The 17,718-nt window shown below is 41.2% G+C and overlaps 1 protein-coding gene across 1 annotated transcript in view; it reads right to left on the reverse strand.

Moving 5' to 3' along the window:
* Positions 1 to 2,924: 2,924 nt before the first annotated feature.
* The window catches only part of LOC308394426 (uncharacterized protein), an 80,533-nt gene continuing 65,739 nt past the window's right edge, over positions 2,925 to 17,718 (reverse strand). Inside the window, exons 7-17 of the mRNA XM_080878756.1 lie at positions 17,339 to 17,530; positions 17,108 to 17,245; positions 16,438 to 16,493; positions 14,920 to 15,037; positions 14,708 to 14,755; positions 12,647 to 12,957; positions 9,982 to 10,074; positions 9,232 to 9,324; positions 8,517 to 8,598; positions 4,786 to 4,898; positions 2,925 to 4,689 (exon numbers count right to left, since the gene is read on the reverse strand). Of these exons, the coding sequence (XP_080734882.1) occupies positions 4,480 to 4,689; positions 4,786 to 4,898; positions 8,517 to 8,598; positions 9,232 to 9,324; positions 9,982 to 10,074; positions 12,647 to 12,957; positions 14,708 to 14,755; positions 14,920 to 15,037; positions 16,438 to 16,493; positions 17,108 to 17,245; positions 17,339 to 17,530 (1,454 nt within the window). The 3' untranslated portion in view covers positions 2,925 to 4,479. The remainder of the gene's footprint in view (positions 4,690 to 4,785; positions 4,899 to 8,516; positions 8,599 to 9,231; positions 9,325 to 9,981; positions 10,075 to 12,646; positions 12,958 to 14,707; positions 14,756 to 14,919; positions 15,038 to 16,437; positions 16,494 to 17,107; positions 17,246 to 17,338; positions 17,531 to 17,718) is intronic.

Genomic DNA, 17,718 nt, shown 5'->3' on the forward strand with positions numbered 1-17,718 from the left:
CCTCCCTCCCTGGACAGCGACAGCTGATCGGAGAGCTAATTTATCAGCAGCAGCAGCAGCAGCGGGGCTTTAAAGACGCAGTGTGCAGCTGGGCCAGATGTTCTCCCCCTCTGCCTTTTCCTCCTCCTCTGATTCCCCGCAATCAACACATGGAGCGACTGAAACCGCTGCATCCGCGTGGTGCATCCACCCCTTTAAATATCAACAGGTTGTTTAATAATAGCCCAAGCTGTGAGTCATAAAAACACAGCAAAATCAAATCAGGTGTCACTTCCCGAAACATTCGCACTGTTTAAAGAGGCCATGCCGCGCAATAATATCCTCATAAGGCCATGGAACAGGGATCTAACATGTTGACGAAATCCAGAACAATGCACCGTGTTTTAACATGGCAGTGCTGTTTGAATGCGGTGTTTCCTTGTAAAAGAAGAAAAAGAACGACCAGAACTGTTCTCAGCAGATGGACAGTCACAGCATCTGAACAGTGCCTCACGCTGCAAACACTAAAACCATAAACATTAAAACCCAGCAGGGTTTACAAACTTTACAAAAGACAGAAAAGGATCAATTAAAGGAACAATAACCATGTAGGGAAGAAAAACTTTAGGTTACTTGCGTAACCTCAGTTCTCAGAGTAGCGTAAGTGAGACCTCTTACTATGGGATGACCCTCCCTGCACATTCCTCAGAAGCATTTATCTAATTGGCCAAGGTGACCACCAGCCAATCCTGTTAGGTTGGTGGTCAGGAACAGCCATCCACGTTTAAATAAATTGCGCTATTTAATAGCAGTTATTCAAGATAAGCACCTCTTCTCGCTTAGCAACAGCAAGAAGGGCTGTCTGGGTCATGCTACTCTGAAAACTGGAGTTTAGTCACCATCTAGGTATTGAAGTTTATAATTTGCAGGAGAAAGACACTGATTTGGTCCTGGTTTTGTTCAAGGGGTTTAACAAATATATATATATTTTTAACTGTTCAGGAATCACAGCCATTTTTATATTAAGTCCTCAGGTGACTGACTTGGCCACTAAAAAAATCTCTATCTTTGCAGAAACTCTTGGGTTACTCAAACAGGATGCTTTGGGTCAATCAGTTGTGCAGCATTCGGCTAATCTGAGCAGAGGATAGCCCCACACACTTCATAATTCATCCTGCTCCTTCTGTCAGCAGAGACATCACCAGTAAACACCAGTGATCTACAGTAGTTCTACTGGCAGTCATACATACCCATAACCAGTGTTGGTCAAGTTACTTACTGATTACTTCCCCCCAAAAATAATCGTGTTACTTTAATGATTAATTATTTTCAAAAGTAATTAATTACTTAGTTACTTAATTACTTTTTAAAAACATGATTTACAACCTGAACAGGTGATAAAGCAAAAGATCTTTCAGCTCAATTCTACTTTCTCTGCATACATACATACAAAATGTAATCAAATGGAAAAGTCTCTTTAAAACTCGTTTTACTAGTTTTAATCTTTTAACTTTATGCATCAAGCAAAAATTAAATTATATGCAACATTCTCTGACTGGAAGAAATTTGTTTAACATTTAAACCTATTTTCTGCACATTCCAGCACATAAAATAAAATATTTTTTGTGTTTACACTCAGTCTTTCAAATAAATGCAAGTGAAACACAGCAGAAAAATAAAATAAAATTAAAGACTCAGCGATCCTGTTGCTCTACTTTCACCTGTATAGCAGGCGGAGGTTTGCCCTGGTGCAGGTGTGCCGCGGCGGTCAGTGGAAGAATCCGCGAGTGTCTCTGTGAATTTCCCATTATGTCGTAGTGCACTCAGTGCTTGCTCAGAAGTTAAGGGTTTTTTTCGCTGTAAAAAGAAGTTTTCTTCCCACGCAGTGAACAGCGGACACTAATGTTTTTGTCACTTTTTATGGAATCAAACTCAAAGTAAGGTCAGTACTTCCACGCTTTAAGTAAGAAGCTATGAAATTGGACTGGAATCAACTTCAGATATTTTATCTGCTTCATTTGTCATGGAAGAAGGGAACAGGCCTAATCTGGCCATCAAACTGCCTGTCAGTCAATTGTCTAATTGATTTAGAGCTTCTGCAAATGGGATAGTGTACAAAAATGACTGTAATTCTTAACTCATACATACATTTTTGTTAACCCTCTTGAATTAAAAGCTGCAGTGGTGTACAGAAGCAAGTCTGCAAAAATTGCATTTATCCCACTATAACTTTCATTAGAGCCCAGAAAAGAAATGCTTCTCTAGTAAGCTAAAGAAATATGTCATCGCGCTTCGTTGAGCATAAACTAAAACATATTAATGTTTAAAATTACAGAAAAAATTCATGTAATAATAAAACTGAATGTTTTTGTTAATTCACGAAAAATGTCTGTTTTTAAATCACTGTTTTGCCAAACTAACAAACTCATTAAGTTAAAAAAAAATGTGTGTAGTAATGAAAAAAGGGAAAGGTTGCTGTTATTTAATTGTTTATCTATCACTTAATTACTTTGTTGTTCTTTGGCACAGTATGAACAACTGTGGAGGTGTTTAAACAGAAAGAAAAGCTACAAAATCTGTGAAAATATAGTCAAAATTCCAAAGTTTATCCTCTCCTTCACATTTCCCAAAGCTGTCCACAGGGCCGATGTTTGTTGGGTCGATTCTGGCCCCCATGCCTTATGTTTTACCCGCCATTACCAACTTTATGCAGAACTATAGAAAATTATAACAGGTTTTAAAGCGTTTGTCTGTCAAATATACAAACTTCAAATGACTACAGTAAAGCCAGCAATGCCTCCTGTTTAATGAATAATAATGACATTTTTGTTTAGCCTTCAAAACACGTGCTGATGATAACCAAACAGGCACGCCACACATGCAGGTTGACGTGTTTTTCACAAAAAGACGAGTATTTTCAAAGAATTGATCCACAAGACTAGAATGAACCAGTTTTTTTATTTCTTTTATTTCTTTATTTTTGTTGTTGCCATCATCCTGTAGGAGCATTTTGTCATCAGTACGTCTCAAACACCGGAAAGTGTGCACACATCTACAATTTTTTTAAATCTTTTTTTTTTAAATACACATACACAGGCAAAGAGGGGGAGGGATATAGGAAGCACAGAAAAACACTGGAAGGGTAGGTGACATCAGGAGGGGAGGTGGGGGGGGGGGGGGGGGGTCTCATAATGGTGAGCAGAGAATATGCTAGAACATTTTTTTATTCTTTTTAAAAAAAAACTTCTAAAAGCTGCAGGTTTGTGGGGTATTATTCCCATTCTTTACCTTCTTTATCTCTGCAAACGTTCAAAAACTTCTTTCAAATGGAATGTTTTCATATAAAGCTTCACACTTAACACTTTTTAAAACAAAATTCGGGGCTTTTACCCACTCAAATACACTACACAACCCAGTCTTTGCAAAAGGAGCAAGGTCACAGGGGCCCGTGTGGTAGAATGCACCCGGGCCATTTTACACCCACACAGAAAAGTCGAAGATCGCTCCAAATAGATCTAATTTATTTATCATTTATTTGCCATGCCAGCATAACAGCATTGTTGTAGCCTAATAAAAACCACAGCGCTAATGTAAAACCAGAAAATAAAAAGAAGAGAGGGTGGAAGGGGCGGCGCAGCCCGACGGCTGACGAGAGAAGAAACTAAAACACAAAAATCTATTGGAAAGCTAGCCTTTTAGCGCCCGACTCGACAGAGCTGCAATGGTTATCCACATTTAAATGCTAATAAGCCAGAGCAGCCACAGGGAACGTACAAAACTGTAAATACTTCCAACTACAGTGACATATATTTTTTATATATTTATATATAAAAAGAAAACAAGAGAACACAAGTTTGTCCAACAATTCAGCACAATTCAGGAAATCCAACAAACGCAACAAAGAAAAGTTCATGTCACACACTTTTCTTTTTTATGTTGTTTTTTTGCAGACATGCTCATCAGCCATTCTTTTGCAGGTCAGTTAAGTCTCTCGCTTATCTTTAAGACTAGCACCTACTGTCTAGTAGCTATATCTTGCATTCAGTACCGTATAAATTCTGAATGGACGTCACGGTCCAACTTGAAATTTTTAGCCCCGTGCGAGTGGGAATGTGTTGGTGTTTTTCAACGCACCAAAGAAAAAGAAGTAAAGATGAACAGAAAAAGGACCAAAGAAAAATCCTGTACAATCGTAAAACCACCTTCTTGAACCACTTGAACCTTGGCATTCAGCTTATCTAAAACAGAAAAGTCCACGTTTGAGTGAATGAGAGGATAAAAAGCAGACCGACAGACGGGGAGTGTCGATGAAGATTTATGAAGAATTCAGTTTTTTTAAATCCCGCTTGGAAGGGCCGGAGGGATCGTTGATTGGATGAGACGGTCAACCAGCTACAACTGTAGGGGTTAGGTTAAACACTGGAAGCTTGTGATGGGAACGATGGGAAAAGGAGGGGTGATGGTGTGGATTTGTATTTTTCTTAAGCAGAGGCAGCTGGCTCATAAGCCCTGCTTGGCCAGGGCAGCGGTGACATCCTGGGCCAGCGTGGAGAGCTGGGGCGACTCCAGGAGGTTGATGCTGCCGGAGGAAGACAGGCGAGGAGAGGTGCCTCCCGTCTCGATGCCAGGGGAGTGGGTGACGATGATTTCCGCACCGTGGTCCACCCGAGCTTTGGCCGAATCCCGGAAATTCAGCTTGTGGCTCTCGATCTGGTGAGCAGGGGAAGACGGTTTAGGTCAGCGCTCTTTTTCCTCTTTAACGTGAACTGACAGTGACATTTGGTATAAAAAGAGGCTTCCTTTTACCATTATGTTCCCGCCTCCAGGAGTGTGGCTGGTGTTCTCCAGAGAGTTGACCTTGGCGTGGGCCTTCTCTTTGAAGTCCAGCTTCACATTGTCGATACGCACATGTCCTCCCCCTGGGAACAGGACAGCAAGGAGGAGAAGAGAAGTGTTAAACCCACGAGGAATCGCTCGCCTGCAGGACATCACTTCTCCTAGGCAATGCTCAGGGCAAAAAAAATCTCAGTCTGCACACTGCACAGCCTGAAAAAGGCACAAGTGCCAGCTTTGACCTGATTTATACAGTTTATATAGTACCATGTAAGACTGGATGCAATATTCAATTTCCTGCTTTGACACTTTCTTGTAAATATCATTGAAATGGTGACATTATGGGGGCAAAACTGAAGCTGTAAGTGGACAGATGACAGATGAAATTAAGAAATATCAATCAGATTATTGCTAAGATTAAAGGAAATACATGTGCTTTTACTAAATCAAAACTAATTTGACCAGAACAGACTTTCGCTCACTGGTGTTATTGGGCCTTGTTTTAAAAAAAAAAAATATGACAAACAGTTTGACATCTTTATGTTGATCTACGTGGAATTTCTGACTCCTTTTGTGCAACCCACAGCCACTGAACTGTGTTGCACTGTAAGTTAAAGACAAGCATGTAATATAAAATAACAATATGTGGATCTGCCTCTATTATAAAATGGATGGTGACCAACTGCATTCTCCAACTGCTAAAAGAGAAAAATTTAAACTTTCGTGCTGTGTGACAGTGGCTTAAATGGTCTTATAATTGTGTAATGTGGTAAAAGACGTTTGGGATCATTTAGAAATCGTCACAGTTTGTCCAGCAGAGCAGCTCTGACTCCATCCGGGCTGCCTGCAGCACATGTAGCAGAGCAGCAGCACAGCTGATAGTTGTGTGGAATCAAGCAGCGTCTTCACATTAAGTTCCTAATAGGATTGGGCAACATGATAAAACCTTCCAACCACCTTCAGTCAGCCCAGAAACCGGCTATTTGTGGAGGAGTATGTGTGCTGCACAAACATTTGTAGCGTTTCAGTGAAAAACTACCAAAATAGAAGAAACTCTAATCCTGGTGCTTTGTTCTACATCAGTTGGACAACAAACTCCATCGGTATTTCTCTACAACTCCCCACAGAATTGACAACAACATTTGATTCTTAAGACTTCAAATTTCCTAAATCAAGAAAATAAAAGCACAAAAGAAATTAGCATCCAGATCTGATGTACTCGACGAGTTGTCAATGTCTCATCAAATTTAGTTATGGAGTACTTTGCTGGTTGCCCTTTTTTAAAAATGTTACAGCATTGTTTGGGATTTTAGTTTGTTGCTTGGTGGTTGTTAGGCAACAAAGACATTAGTATATACCATGCATAATCCAACTCCTGTGGATATATATGAGAGCGCACAGTCCTGAAATTAAAATGATACAATGCTTTTATAAGGAGTTTTAGTTGCATACTACAAATGGGCCATTTTAGCTTGCTGGTCGGAGGTTGCTAGGCAATGTGATGATGTGCTATAGATAAGAACAATCAGGGACCGGGTTTGTTTGCTCAGCTGGAGGTTTCATGGATTACAGTGGATATACATAAAGAGAATTGGAACATATATCAATACTGGAAGGTTTTAATGATCCAACATTTACTATAAAACACAGCATTTGTTACGCTCTAAATGGCACAAAAATCATTTATATCCATAAGGACAAATCAAAATCAGCTAATAGCAACTAGTCTTAGCATTCCTTTAAGAAGAGAGCCTTACATACTTTGTACAAGTAGGTTGCCTTCCTTTTTTCCATACATCATATATACTAGTTAAATGCATGCTGGAGTATTGTTTGGTCTGTGATTTTAGTGTGTTGTTAGATAGTTGCAAAGCAGCATTTAGACATCATAAGTTGCATGCATAATTCAACTGCTGTGGATATAAATTAGATGTTTTTGCCACCAAATTAAAATGATACGAAGCTTTTATAAGGAGTCATAGGTGCATAAATGCTGCAAATGGGCCATTTTAACTCGTTGGTAGTAGAGATGGACCGATCCGATATTAGGTATCGGTATCGGTCCGATACTGACCTAAATTACTGGATCGGATATTGGAGAGAAATAAAAAAATGTAATCCGATCCATTAAATATCAAAAAAGCACTTCACAAAACTTGCGACATGGCATAACTCGGCCCATAACCTTAGCACGTCGGAGCAGTGATCGCGTGATAGAGCGGCTATGGCATGCGAGACCTGTCCGTGGTCTGGTTGAATATTTGTAGCCTCGCTACCAAACCGGCATTTCATCTCTGAGGAAGTGATCCCCGAGAGAAGTAAAGCAAGTGTGTAAGTTCATCTCTGAATGTTTATAAAGCATTCCAGCATTAAGCTTAACAACTGATATATGGAGCGACTGCCACTTCTTGCTGCTACTTCAATCGTGAAACTGCTTAATGATCAGCTGATCGGCTTTTCTGTCGTGACTCCGTCTCTCTTGTTTGTTTTTGGCCCACTTTGCACCAGAAAGAGGAAACCAGCGGCTGAACAACAGCAGCACGTTTAAGCTTGATAAGCTGTTGTTAGAATTTATTTAATATTACTTTCTACACCAGGATCTTTTTCTATGTAGCTGACGCTGGTAACTGTGCAGGGGCGGATCTAGCAAAGTTTAGCCAGGGGGGCCGATAGGGCATGAACAGGGAAAAGGGGGCACAAAGACATACTTTTCTTTCTTATTCTCATTTAAAATGTCGAGCTTTTAATAATTAATTATCTGAATCTTACACCCAAAGTTTTAATATGATGTAAAATGTATAGAAGTCCATTATTGTATAAAGTAACTGTTAAGTCTAATATACACTAGTAAGCTATAGTACTTTTTCCTTTGGGAAGGTACCATCTGTGCAGTCTGCAGTTCTGTTGAAGAAAGATGTTGAATCTATTTAATTATTCTTGAAAAATAATTTATTTCGGTGCGTTTTTTTTCACACTGCATCAAATTAAAGTTGATTACGTCGATTAAGCATCATGAGGTGGAGGGTGGGGGGTGGTTCCCTTTTTTTTTTTTGTGCTGGGAGTTTGCAACCCTATTAGTTAGGTTGCTTACTCTTTAAAATACCAGAATAGGGAGGATGGAGTAGGTTTAAGTTTATTAGATTGATCAGTATTGCTGAACTAGGAAATATTTTGGGTGCAGTGTATTTTTTCCATACAGGTATAACAGAATAGCTTTAGTGTTTTATTTTTTTAAACTTGAGTTTGAACTTATACAAAATGCAGCAAGATATTAAAAAACAGTTTTATTGATTAAAAACACACTATATCGGATTCATATCGGTATCGGCCAATATCCAAATTTATGATATTGGTATCGGTATCGGACATAAAAAAGTGGTATCGTGCCAACTGTAGTTGGTAGGTGGTTGCTAGGCAACATGATGATGGTCATTGTCTGAGATATAGATAAGAACCATTGGGGGCCTAAGGATTTTTTGCTCAACTGGAGATTTCGTGGATTACAGTGAGATATACATGAAGAATATATATCACCAATGTTTTTAAAAGTTTATAGTACGAGTAACTTCTTTCAACAAGGACAATTAAAGATGTGGTAATGACAACTAGTCTCAGAATTCCTTTAAGAAAAGGCCCTTAAACACATTGTACAATAATGTAATTCTCTAAGTTTTTCTAAAAGGCCAGCTGTGGCTGTACAGTACCTGGTCTGTGGTGGATGTTGGAAAAGGAGCCACATTTAGCGGTGACATGGCTCAGGTCGATCTTCTTGGTCTGGATTTGGATCTGCGAGCAGTGGCACATTGCACAAATTCACCTTTAATTGCTTTGAATGTGAATAAAACACAAATAACAGGCATGAAATGCAATGAAATGAAAGCGACAGGTTTCAAAAAGAGAGAAAATGAACGTGGTGAGATGACATGAATCTCTAGACAAAGGCGGTGTGAGTCAATCAACCGCAGTCCACAGAAAAGCCACAGAGAGGCTGATGTCAGATCCCTGGAGGGGAGGTTAACATGAACGCAAGCAGTGACGGTGCAGACATCAAACAAACACAGAACACGGGCGCTACTGTGTGACGCTACGGGGAGCAGGTGCTTCAATTAAACTTTATTGTCCATGGGTGATGTGAATTAGTGCGAGCATTGTAAACAAGAGAAACTGACAGCCTTGCAGGCTGCAGAGGGAAGTGGTTTATGTTATGAAATATATGCACTATGCAGACATGCTGTATGTTGTGGCCCAGGTGAATGCACAAAGATTATACAATTGTAAATGTTTTTGTTTCTGAGACACAAAATACAGCTAATGAAGACGAACACACTCCACGAGGACGGCTCACACACACATCTTAATGTGAAGTGTTATCAAGAACGACAGATCTTGGATGAGATGATTTTCTGCTAAGTCACTCACGTTTCCCCCGCCTGCCGCGTGCTGGATTTTGTCCAGGGAGCCACATTTAGACTTAACGTGGCTAAAGTCCAGCTTAACGCTTGGAATCATGACCTGTGGATGACAGGTTGACTTTTTTCTTTAAAAAAAAAACCCAAACAGACAGAACACACAGGGTCTCTCACACAGCCGTGGAGTCGAGGGGCTTAATAAAAAAAAACCCCTTCCTACTTCCCTGCTTAAAATAATCCTGTAGAGGCGTCCCAGGTTTACATCAGTCTGTCGATGCCCACTTTAACTCGAGTGCGCTTGAATTCAGACTGCATGAAATGGGCTGAAGCCTATGCAGAAATCAAGGCCCTGTTTAGCACCAAGTCTCAAACGTGAAGCGCACGAAAGAGTTTACTTCCCAGTGTGCAACATCCACAATTTTTAAAAATTAAAGAAAAATCAAATCTACCAACAGCTAGCTCTGCAAGCTGCTTTGCAACCCACCTCCACCCCAGTTTCCAGTCTATGCTAACTTTCCTGTTATACACTAAACAGTAAACAGTGCTAACTGAAAAAAAGTAACATAGGCGTGCTACACCTTTGGAAATAAACCCCTTCTCTTTTGCTTGTCCGAAACAACGTATTGGCAGACGGACAGATGACAGACGCGTGAACACATAATAGTAGCATGACAGAGTGCCACGACAGCCCCAGCTGAGAAAAAAGAGAAAGAGAAATAAGAGAAAGAGAGAAAAAAGAGAGAGAGAAAGGCGTACATACATTGCCTCCTTTGGGCGAGTGCTTCAGATTATCCTTGGAGCCACACTTTGGCTGAATATGACTGAAGTCCAGCTTCTCGTGTAAAATGTGAACCTAAAATAAAATTGGATAATTATGATAATAATAAAAAAGAAAAAGAAAACACTGTATGTGCCTCATTTAGATAAGTGTGCAGTGAGGGGTCGGGGTCTGTTTGCGTGCATCATTAGAACTAACAATGCTTTTCTTCGTGGTGGTGTATACAGCTCTGAGAATAGCAGTGATACGAATGTTTAATTCCCACTTTAGTGTCTCTCGCTTTGTCCCTTTGACACTATAGACTTATAATAGACAATAGTCTTCTAGGTTTCTTTACAATCTGACTTCCTTCTAATCGCCCCCTGCTGGTCATTAGAAGGAATGCAGTCTGGCTTCAGTTTCAGAGTCGGCCTTTTATATACAGTCTATAATGACCAGGATAAAAAGGTGCAAGAACCCCAAACAGTGGTGCTACAAACTGCTCGACTCTTATGTTGTAACTGAGACTGCAGTCACGCCCAAGAAATGACCTTCCAAGAATCTTTTACAGAGGACAAATTTGTGTTATTCTCAGAGCTGACCTGGAGGCAGAAATAATCTCACTGGTCAAGTTAAGCCTCACTGTGAGTAAGAAAAACTGAAAGATTGAGTTTCTTTCCTGAGAGATGCTCAGACTGATGCTCAATAAAAAGATCAAGATGTTATAAATATGATGAGGATCAAATCTGCAAATAGAAAACAAGAAAACGTATTTTTCCCCTGCATTAGTAAAAACCCAGCAAACAGTAGTTTTGCTTGTACAGCAAAAATAAAATAAAGTAATAAAAAGGGGGACTGTCTCCACTGAACTGACCTGGATTCTTCCGACAGCTCTGATGTTGATTTATTCCCACGTATAACAACATGTGCTGTGTTTAGAGGTTATCTTTCTCATTCCTTCTGTGGCTGTTTCAGCTCAGAGGTTTCAGCCTTTCTGCAAGGTCGACCAATGACAGAGCGAATGAACTGAACTCAATGACGGCCCTGTTTGGTTTATTTTAAAAACATGAACTAATTATGTAAACTCGGAAAATCACAATACTGAAAACAGAAATACCACATTTACTGTTTTCAGGTCTCTTAAAGTGTTTCTTTAGTTTTGAGTCCAGTCCTTGTACCGGACCATTTTCAGAGGAATGAGCCACTTAACACTGACCCAAGAGTCATTCTAGCTCCTGTAGACTTCAGTCTAAATAGAGTGATTTTGTGTGGAAGAAAAGCTTCTCTGTGAGCAGAAGCTAATATGAAAAGATAGAAAATGGTCCTCTAATGTTTCTGGTCTATATATCTGTCTGCGCTCCTGTGCCGCTCCGCTAAGCCGTGCGTCACCGAGCCTCATTAAAAATTTCTGTCCCTCTGTCAGTTTTCTCCCCAAAGAAGTAAGGAGAGCTGGCAGTGAATCGACTCCACCTCCATATATCACAGGGTTAATGACCTCACCAACACAGCACTGTGGGGACATTAAAATGATCAGTTACACCCCAAAGATTAACAAGGAGATGGTTTCTGTCTCCTATCTGCATGCAGTCCATGTGTTATTTTACGTGTGAGGTACGTCATTGCAAAGGAACATCTCTCAGTTATTCTAACAGCTTGGCCACCTTGAGATCCTCTAAAATTTTTATCTCGTAGGTTCCTAAAAGACATCTTTTTCTGAAAGTCAAGGGTGGATAAAAGGAAGAGAGATGATATATTTTTATGCTGTGACCTTGATGTGACTCCTCCATAGGTAATTCTGCACGCTTGAAATTATTAATACCCAGAGCTGGAAGGGAAAATCCTGCACAGTGACGAAAGCAGCTCCCTCAGGGGCAAATGCTTTTGCAGGCTGGCTGCTCCTTGGAGGCGGTGTTTTCTTAGGAGGAAGGCTTTATGTTACAAAAACAAAACAAAAAAACTTTGGGAGAGCTGAAGGTCACTGGGGAGAAAATTGTTGGGAAAGAAAGAGGAGGAAGACGGAGGAAGAGGGGAAAGGATGCAGCTGATGACGATTCATCCAGACTGATGGAGATGACGGTGGACAGGGAGAGGGCAGAGGACAGTCGGAGGGAGGCAGACACACAGACGGTGGGTTAGAGGCACACCAGACAGTGAGCGAGAGCAAACGCAGAGCATGAGGAGACTATTTGAGCATTTTATGACATCTCTAGAGAGAAAAAGGAGATAAAAACCCATCCTTTTAAAGCTGCCTATTTTTTTTTACTGGTTTGCAGGAGCTGTTTAAGATTTTTCTAAACTCTGATACTCACAGAGCATCCAGTAATACTGAGTCATGATAATAGACAAAAGGATGGATTTAAAAAATCTCTTAAAAATAGTCAAATGTTTTGACTGAGGGAAATAATACAAAGAACGGACAATAATTCAAGTTAAAAACAGCTGTGAAATCGTGATTGGTTTGCAGTTTAAAGTCTTGTGCAGCCTATTTTATTTTAAAATGTGTACTTTACTGCCCCCATGTGGCAGAATTATGTACACACATAATACTTATAAGGACAGAAATCATTAATCTATGGAAATCTGTGCTTTTTCTACCTGCAGATGTTTTCCTGTATTTCTGTGTGCTGCAAAGACAAAAGTCACTCTGTGTCTCAGGGCTGCTTGTTACCTGTCCGCCCTTCGGCTGATGCTTAATGTTGGAGGTGGAGCCGATCTTGGACTTCACATTCTTCAGGTCAGGCAGAGGCTGATTGATGACCTTCAGCTGCCGCTGGACAGAGGATGGAGATTTGGGTGGGGTTCGGATCACTGCCACCTTCTTCTCCTGGAGGACGCTGAAGGACTTGGGCGTGTGGCTGCCCGGGGTGCGCGAGCCGGGCGTGCGGCAGGAGTAGCTAGGGGGCGTGCCGGGTGTGACGGCGGAGGAGCCCGGGGTGGAGGCGCCACTGTGGACTGATCGGGAACGCGCCGAGTCTGTACCTTAAGAGAAGAGAGGGCAGTAATGAGAAGACGAAGGAGGAGGAATGAAAAGAAAACCTTCAAACTATTGGATAGAAAGGAGTGATCCTTCATCTGCTTCTTATGATGATGATGATGGAGGAGAAACACAGCACTGAAAAAGACCTGCTCAGTTTCCACCTAAGCAAACAGCCAAGATCACACACAAGTGTTTGCCCAGGAGCCTGAAAGCACAAACACAGGCAGCTGAATTCATTTAGCTACTGGTGGCTTGTTGCTGCGTTACCGGGGAAGAACCAATAAGATTTTATCCTACATGAGAACAAGGAACACACCTGTTGCTGTGATCCACACCTGCTTTTCTGATAAGATAACTGCAGGGTGGATAAAGCCTATTTAGACACGCTTTATAAATACCTGTTTCCAATGGAAACTAAAGCTTTTTCCCAATTTGTATCACCCTGACCTTTGAACTATGACCTTGAAGCACTAAAATTGGCTTCTATAAGCTGTAAAAACCTGAGATTTTTGGATACATTCATGCAGTGTGTGGTTTTGCACATCTTTATGGCACCATTGTGATGTCATCGTTTGAAAAAATAAAAAGCGTGTCTAATGTCCAAGAGCTTAGGAAAGCCTGGAGGACTATTGCTCAAGAGCACTTTAAAAGAATTACAAAAAAGTCTGGCACCTTGGAAGTAAAATATAAAGAAATGAGGGGTGGCTCAAGACTTTTGCACAGACCTGCAAAGTGTTGTGCTAACATATGAGGTCAATCGATCAGTCTCATGTTCCAGCGGTCCATTGTGGAAGGCACAAACATACTAAATTTACCTTCTTACAAGCAGTTTTTCTGGTCTTAAGGATCACCTGTATCAAACATTACTTCAGCTGCTGTTCTGTGTGATTACCCTCTTTGAATTTCTTGGGGAAATAAATAAATAAAATAAAATCTATTTACTTTTTTGGTACAGTAGAGCTACTCAAAATATGGGACACTGTCTCGATGCATGTGGACGAGAAGTCAAGTCTCACATAAAGGGGGACATCTTCGACCCTTCTCGGAACAGGGCAAGATGGCTTTGTACCAGAGGAGGAGAAAGAGGAGATCCTGGTACAAAACCAGGCAATAAGACAAGTGCATCCACAGACCTGACAAGTTTTCAGCTGGTTGAGCGGTTTGATTAAATGATACCCAGAACAGCTGAATTGTGCTTGTTTATGAAAAGGGTAGTACACACTGCTGAATGAAAACCTCTTTCCGGACACCCAAAAGGCCAGATTCATCGCATTTTAACCATTTGGGTGAGAGTTTTCTGATGATCCAGCCCCATTAAACTTGCATGAGGTAAACAAGGCTGGCCACTGAGAAAGAAACAGAGATATCTGTTGCCATTTGCAACATTTCCAATCCAGTTCATGTTTGTTACACAAAAACAAATATGCTTTTCTTTCAAAATCAAGTGACCCTAAACTTTTGTGCAGATTACTGTCCCTCCCTGAGCCAAGCTCTGCCTGAGGTTTCTTCCTGTTAAAAGAGAGTTTTCCTTCCCACTGTTGCCAAAACCTTTCTCATAGGGGTTCATCTGATCGTTGGGGTTTTCTCTGTATTACTGCAGGGATGAAGGGATGATGCTCTCTTCTATGGAAAATATAAGTCCTTATCTTATAGTTATTAAAGCAAACAAGCATAAATAAACTGTATAAACTAATAAACAGATGTCGATGAAGATGGTGTGAAAGGTCTAAAAGGATCTACTAGGTGTTCTACCTGCCATACTAGGGGCTCTTCCAGACCTGGTGTCCGCTGTTCGGAACGCTTTACAGAAGAAGGGAATAAAAAGGGAAAATCAGGGGTAAAACAGCAGGTGGGAAGTGGAAGGTGTTGGGAGTTAAAGTATAATACAAATAATCTGGTGAGTAAAGAAGCAATTAATCTGGGAAGCAAACAATCTGAAGGTTTTGGACCGTGGAGATTCTTACAGGTTGGCCTGGAGGGGGTGCTGTTGTCCTCCTGTTCAGCAGCCGGGATGTGGCGTGTCAGAGACTTGGCCGGCCTGGGGAGGGATGACTTCTTCTCGGGGCTCCGGTACGCTCTCTCCTGGATTAACAGACACACAGCAGAGTTGAGATGCAGGCTGAGGCATGCACATGCTGGTCACAGCCACCCCTCAACCCTTGCTTTTATCCCCCACCCTCACTTTACCTTCTCCACCCATTTCTTAGACAGAGGTGATGGGCGTGAGCACGCGGAGGAGGGACGGGCCTCGCAGAGCTCCGCCTGTACGAGGGGGCTCCGTTTAAGGCTACAGGCAGAGCCGGGCCGGGGGGGCTCGCGATCAAACCCCCGACGCTGCACTGCCATCTTTAATACAACCGCCCTCGTGGGGCTCTTGACCGTGACCATGACAACAGGGAGGAAAGGCATGCAGGGTAGGTGGAAGATGTTCAGGATGGAAAACAGGCATGACAAGCAGATGGAGAAATGAAAAGTTGAGACAGGATGGAGTAAAAATGCAATGTGTTTATTTGTGGCTCATACACAAACAGTCTGTTTGTGTACGTGTGTGTTTTGATCTAACCGACCATATCTAAGAACATTGTTGTCTTTATAAATATGCCAAATGAACCACATGAACATTGGATTATTATTATTTCTGTTTGGTTTAATAATCTTTAGGAATGAAATGAAAGGAACAAGAAACAGAATTTGGCTGAAATCGTTTGAATGAGCTGCGTCGCTCGTTGCTGCACATCATAAGTGTGTTTTTAATGGTAAAATGTAAAATAATTTTGCACTTTTGATGTCTATACTCACAGATTTTCTCTGTCGAGACTGACACAAGGACAGAAGCAAGCATGCAAGACAAAATGATTATGGAGAGAGAGAAAAGCAGACATGCAAAAAAAGAGAAGAAAGCCCAAAAACAAAACAGAAAATATGAAGACGCCATGGCCTAAAGTCGTACAGAAAATGCACTCACCAGCCACTTTGTTAGATAGAACTTTTCAACTGTTTGTTAATGCAAAAGCAGCAAATTACATTGGAGCAACTCAGTGCATTTAGGTCTGTAGATATGATCAAGCTGCTGAAGCTCAAACTGGGCATCAGAATGGGGATGAAAAGTGATTTAAGTGACTCTAAATGAGGCATGGTTGCTGATTCGATCTAATTTTCCAAGCAACCATCAGTAGTGTTTACAGAGAATGGTCTGAAAAAAGAAAATATCCAGCAAGTGGGTAAAGATGCCTTGTTGATGTTAGAGGTCAGAGGAGAATAGCCAGCCATTTGAGCTTATAGGAAGGCAGTAACCCCAAAATAAAAAGGCACACATGGGAATCACACGGGAATCCAGGTGAGGGGTAGCCAATAAGAAGAAAGCGGTCTTTTAGGGATCAATATTACTGAGAGATGATGAAAACACTCTTGGAATAACCTTAACTTTGTGAGGATTTCAATTGAAAGACAAAAAATAATAAACGTTGACTTGTTATACTTACAGTGGTCCTCTCCCTGGACTGGTGGGCCACACTGAGGGGCTGATGGTGCTCCACACCTGTGAAGCAAACATGTTCATCAGTGTGACACACACAAATGCACATTTGCTGAATACAAGGTGAAAAAGTGGACATATGAGCACATTCATATTACAGAAGCACCTTCTGTACACGTATCACGACATTTCACGTCACCCTCACTTCGCTTGTTGACAGAACACACAACCTTCAAACATGCAGCCATTTTCAGGAGACATACACACGCACACAAGTGTTAAACCAGAGTTATTCAATACCAGTCACAATGAATAACATCATCACTGAGCAGAAAAAAATAAAAGCATGAATTTGAAGCAGAGCGGGAACAAATACTCCATGTTTGACAAAATGAGAAAAAACAAAGCATGTTTAAAGCTTTTAGAAAAATAAAACTGAAAAAGAAACCCAAAGCAGACCAGACATGACAGAACTTTAAAAAATAAATCAGCAGCACATGATGTTTGCCAGCTACACTGCACCTTGCTTGATTCCTCAATGAGCCATCAATGGAGAGAGAGCAAAGACATCAAACGCCACATATCCAAAACTGATTTACATTTGAAAAAATGCTTTAATTATTTGGGTGTTGCTCTCTCTCTATCCACGGCACTGACTCCGGGTGAAAAGTGTTCACCTGTGGCCTTGCGTCTAGCAGAGCCGTGAAGCAGAGCAGGCCTAGGATGTCTGGCCGCCGCTTTGGCTACACCCTTTCGAGACGGGGAATGACTTTGGAGGGCTGACACCTTACTCTGGTCAGCCCTCCTGATGCCTACTAGCAGAGAGGAGAGACAAGGTTATACCGACATGCATACCTCGGTTAGATGACAAGGATTATAAATTTCAGGCGTAAATACAGAATTGGAACCTTTTTTCTTCTTTATCTCCTCTCTTGGTGGATGGTGGCTCAGTACTTTGCGGGATACTTTAGACTCAGTGGTGGCCCTTGATCTGCCGGGGCCCCGTTTAGCGGGTCTGTCCACCACCACAGGCTTATTGGTCGAGCTCTGGGGCTGAGGAAGGGCTTCGATTTGCTCAGTCATAATACTTTTGTCATCATCTGCAGTGGAGAAGGATCAACAGAGGGCTAATTCTCCACGCTCCTTGCTAGCTAGGAGCTAGCTTAGCACAAAAGACACATTTCCAAACAAGTTTTCTGGTGCTAGCAAGTTTTTAAACCAAAATTATTAAACTAAATAAACATTTAAAGGCTTTTAATCTTTTTTTAAACAAGTGATTTATTAACAG

Source organism: Rhamphochromis sp. 'chilingali' (genome assembly GCF_963969265.1).
Source record: "Rhamphochromis sp. 'chilingali' genome assembly, chromosome: 3".
Classification (NCBI taxonomy): Eukaryota; Metazoa; Chordata; class Actinopteri; order Cichliformes; family Cichlidae; genus Rhamphochromis; species Rhamphochromis sp. 'chilingali'.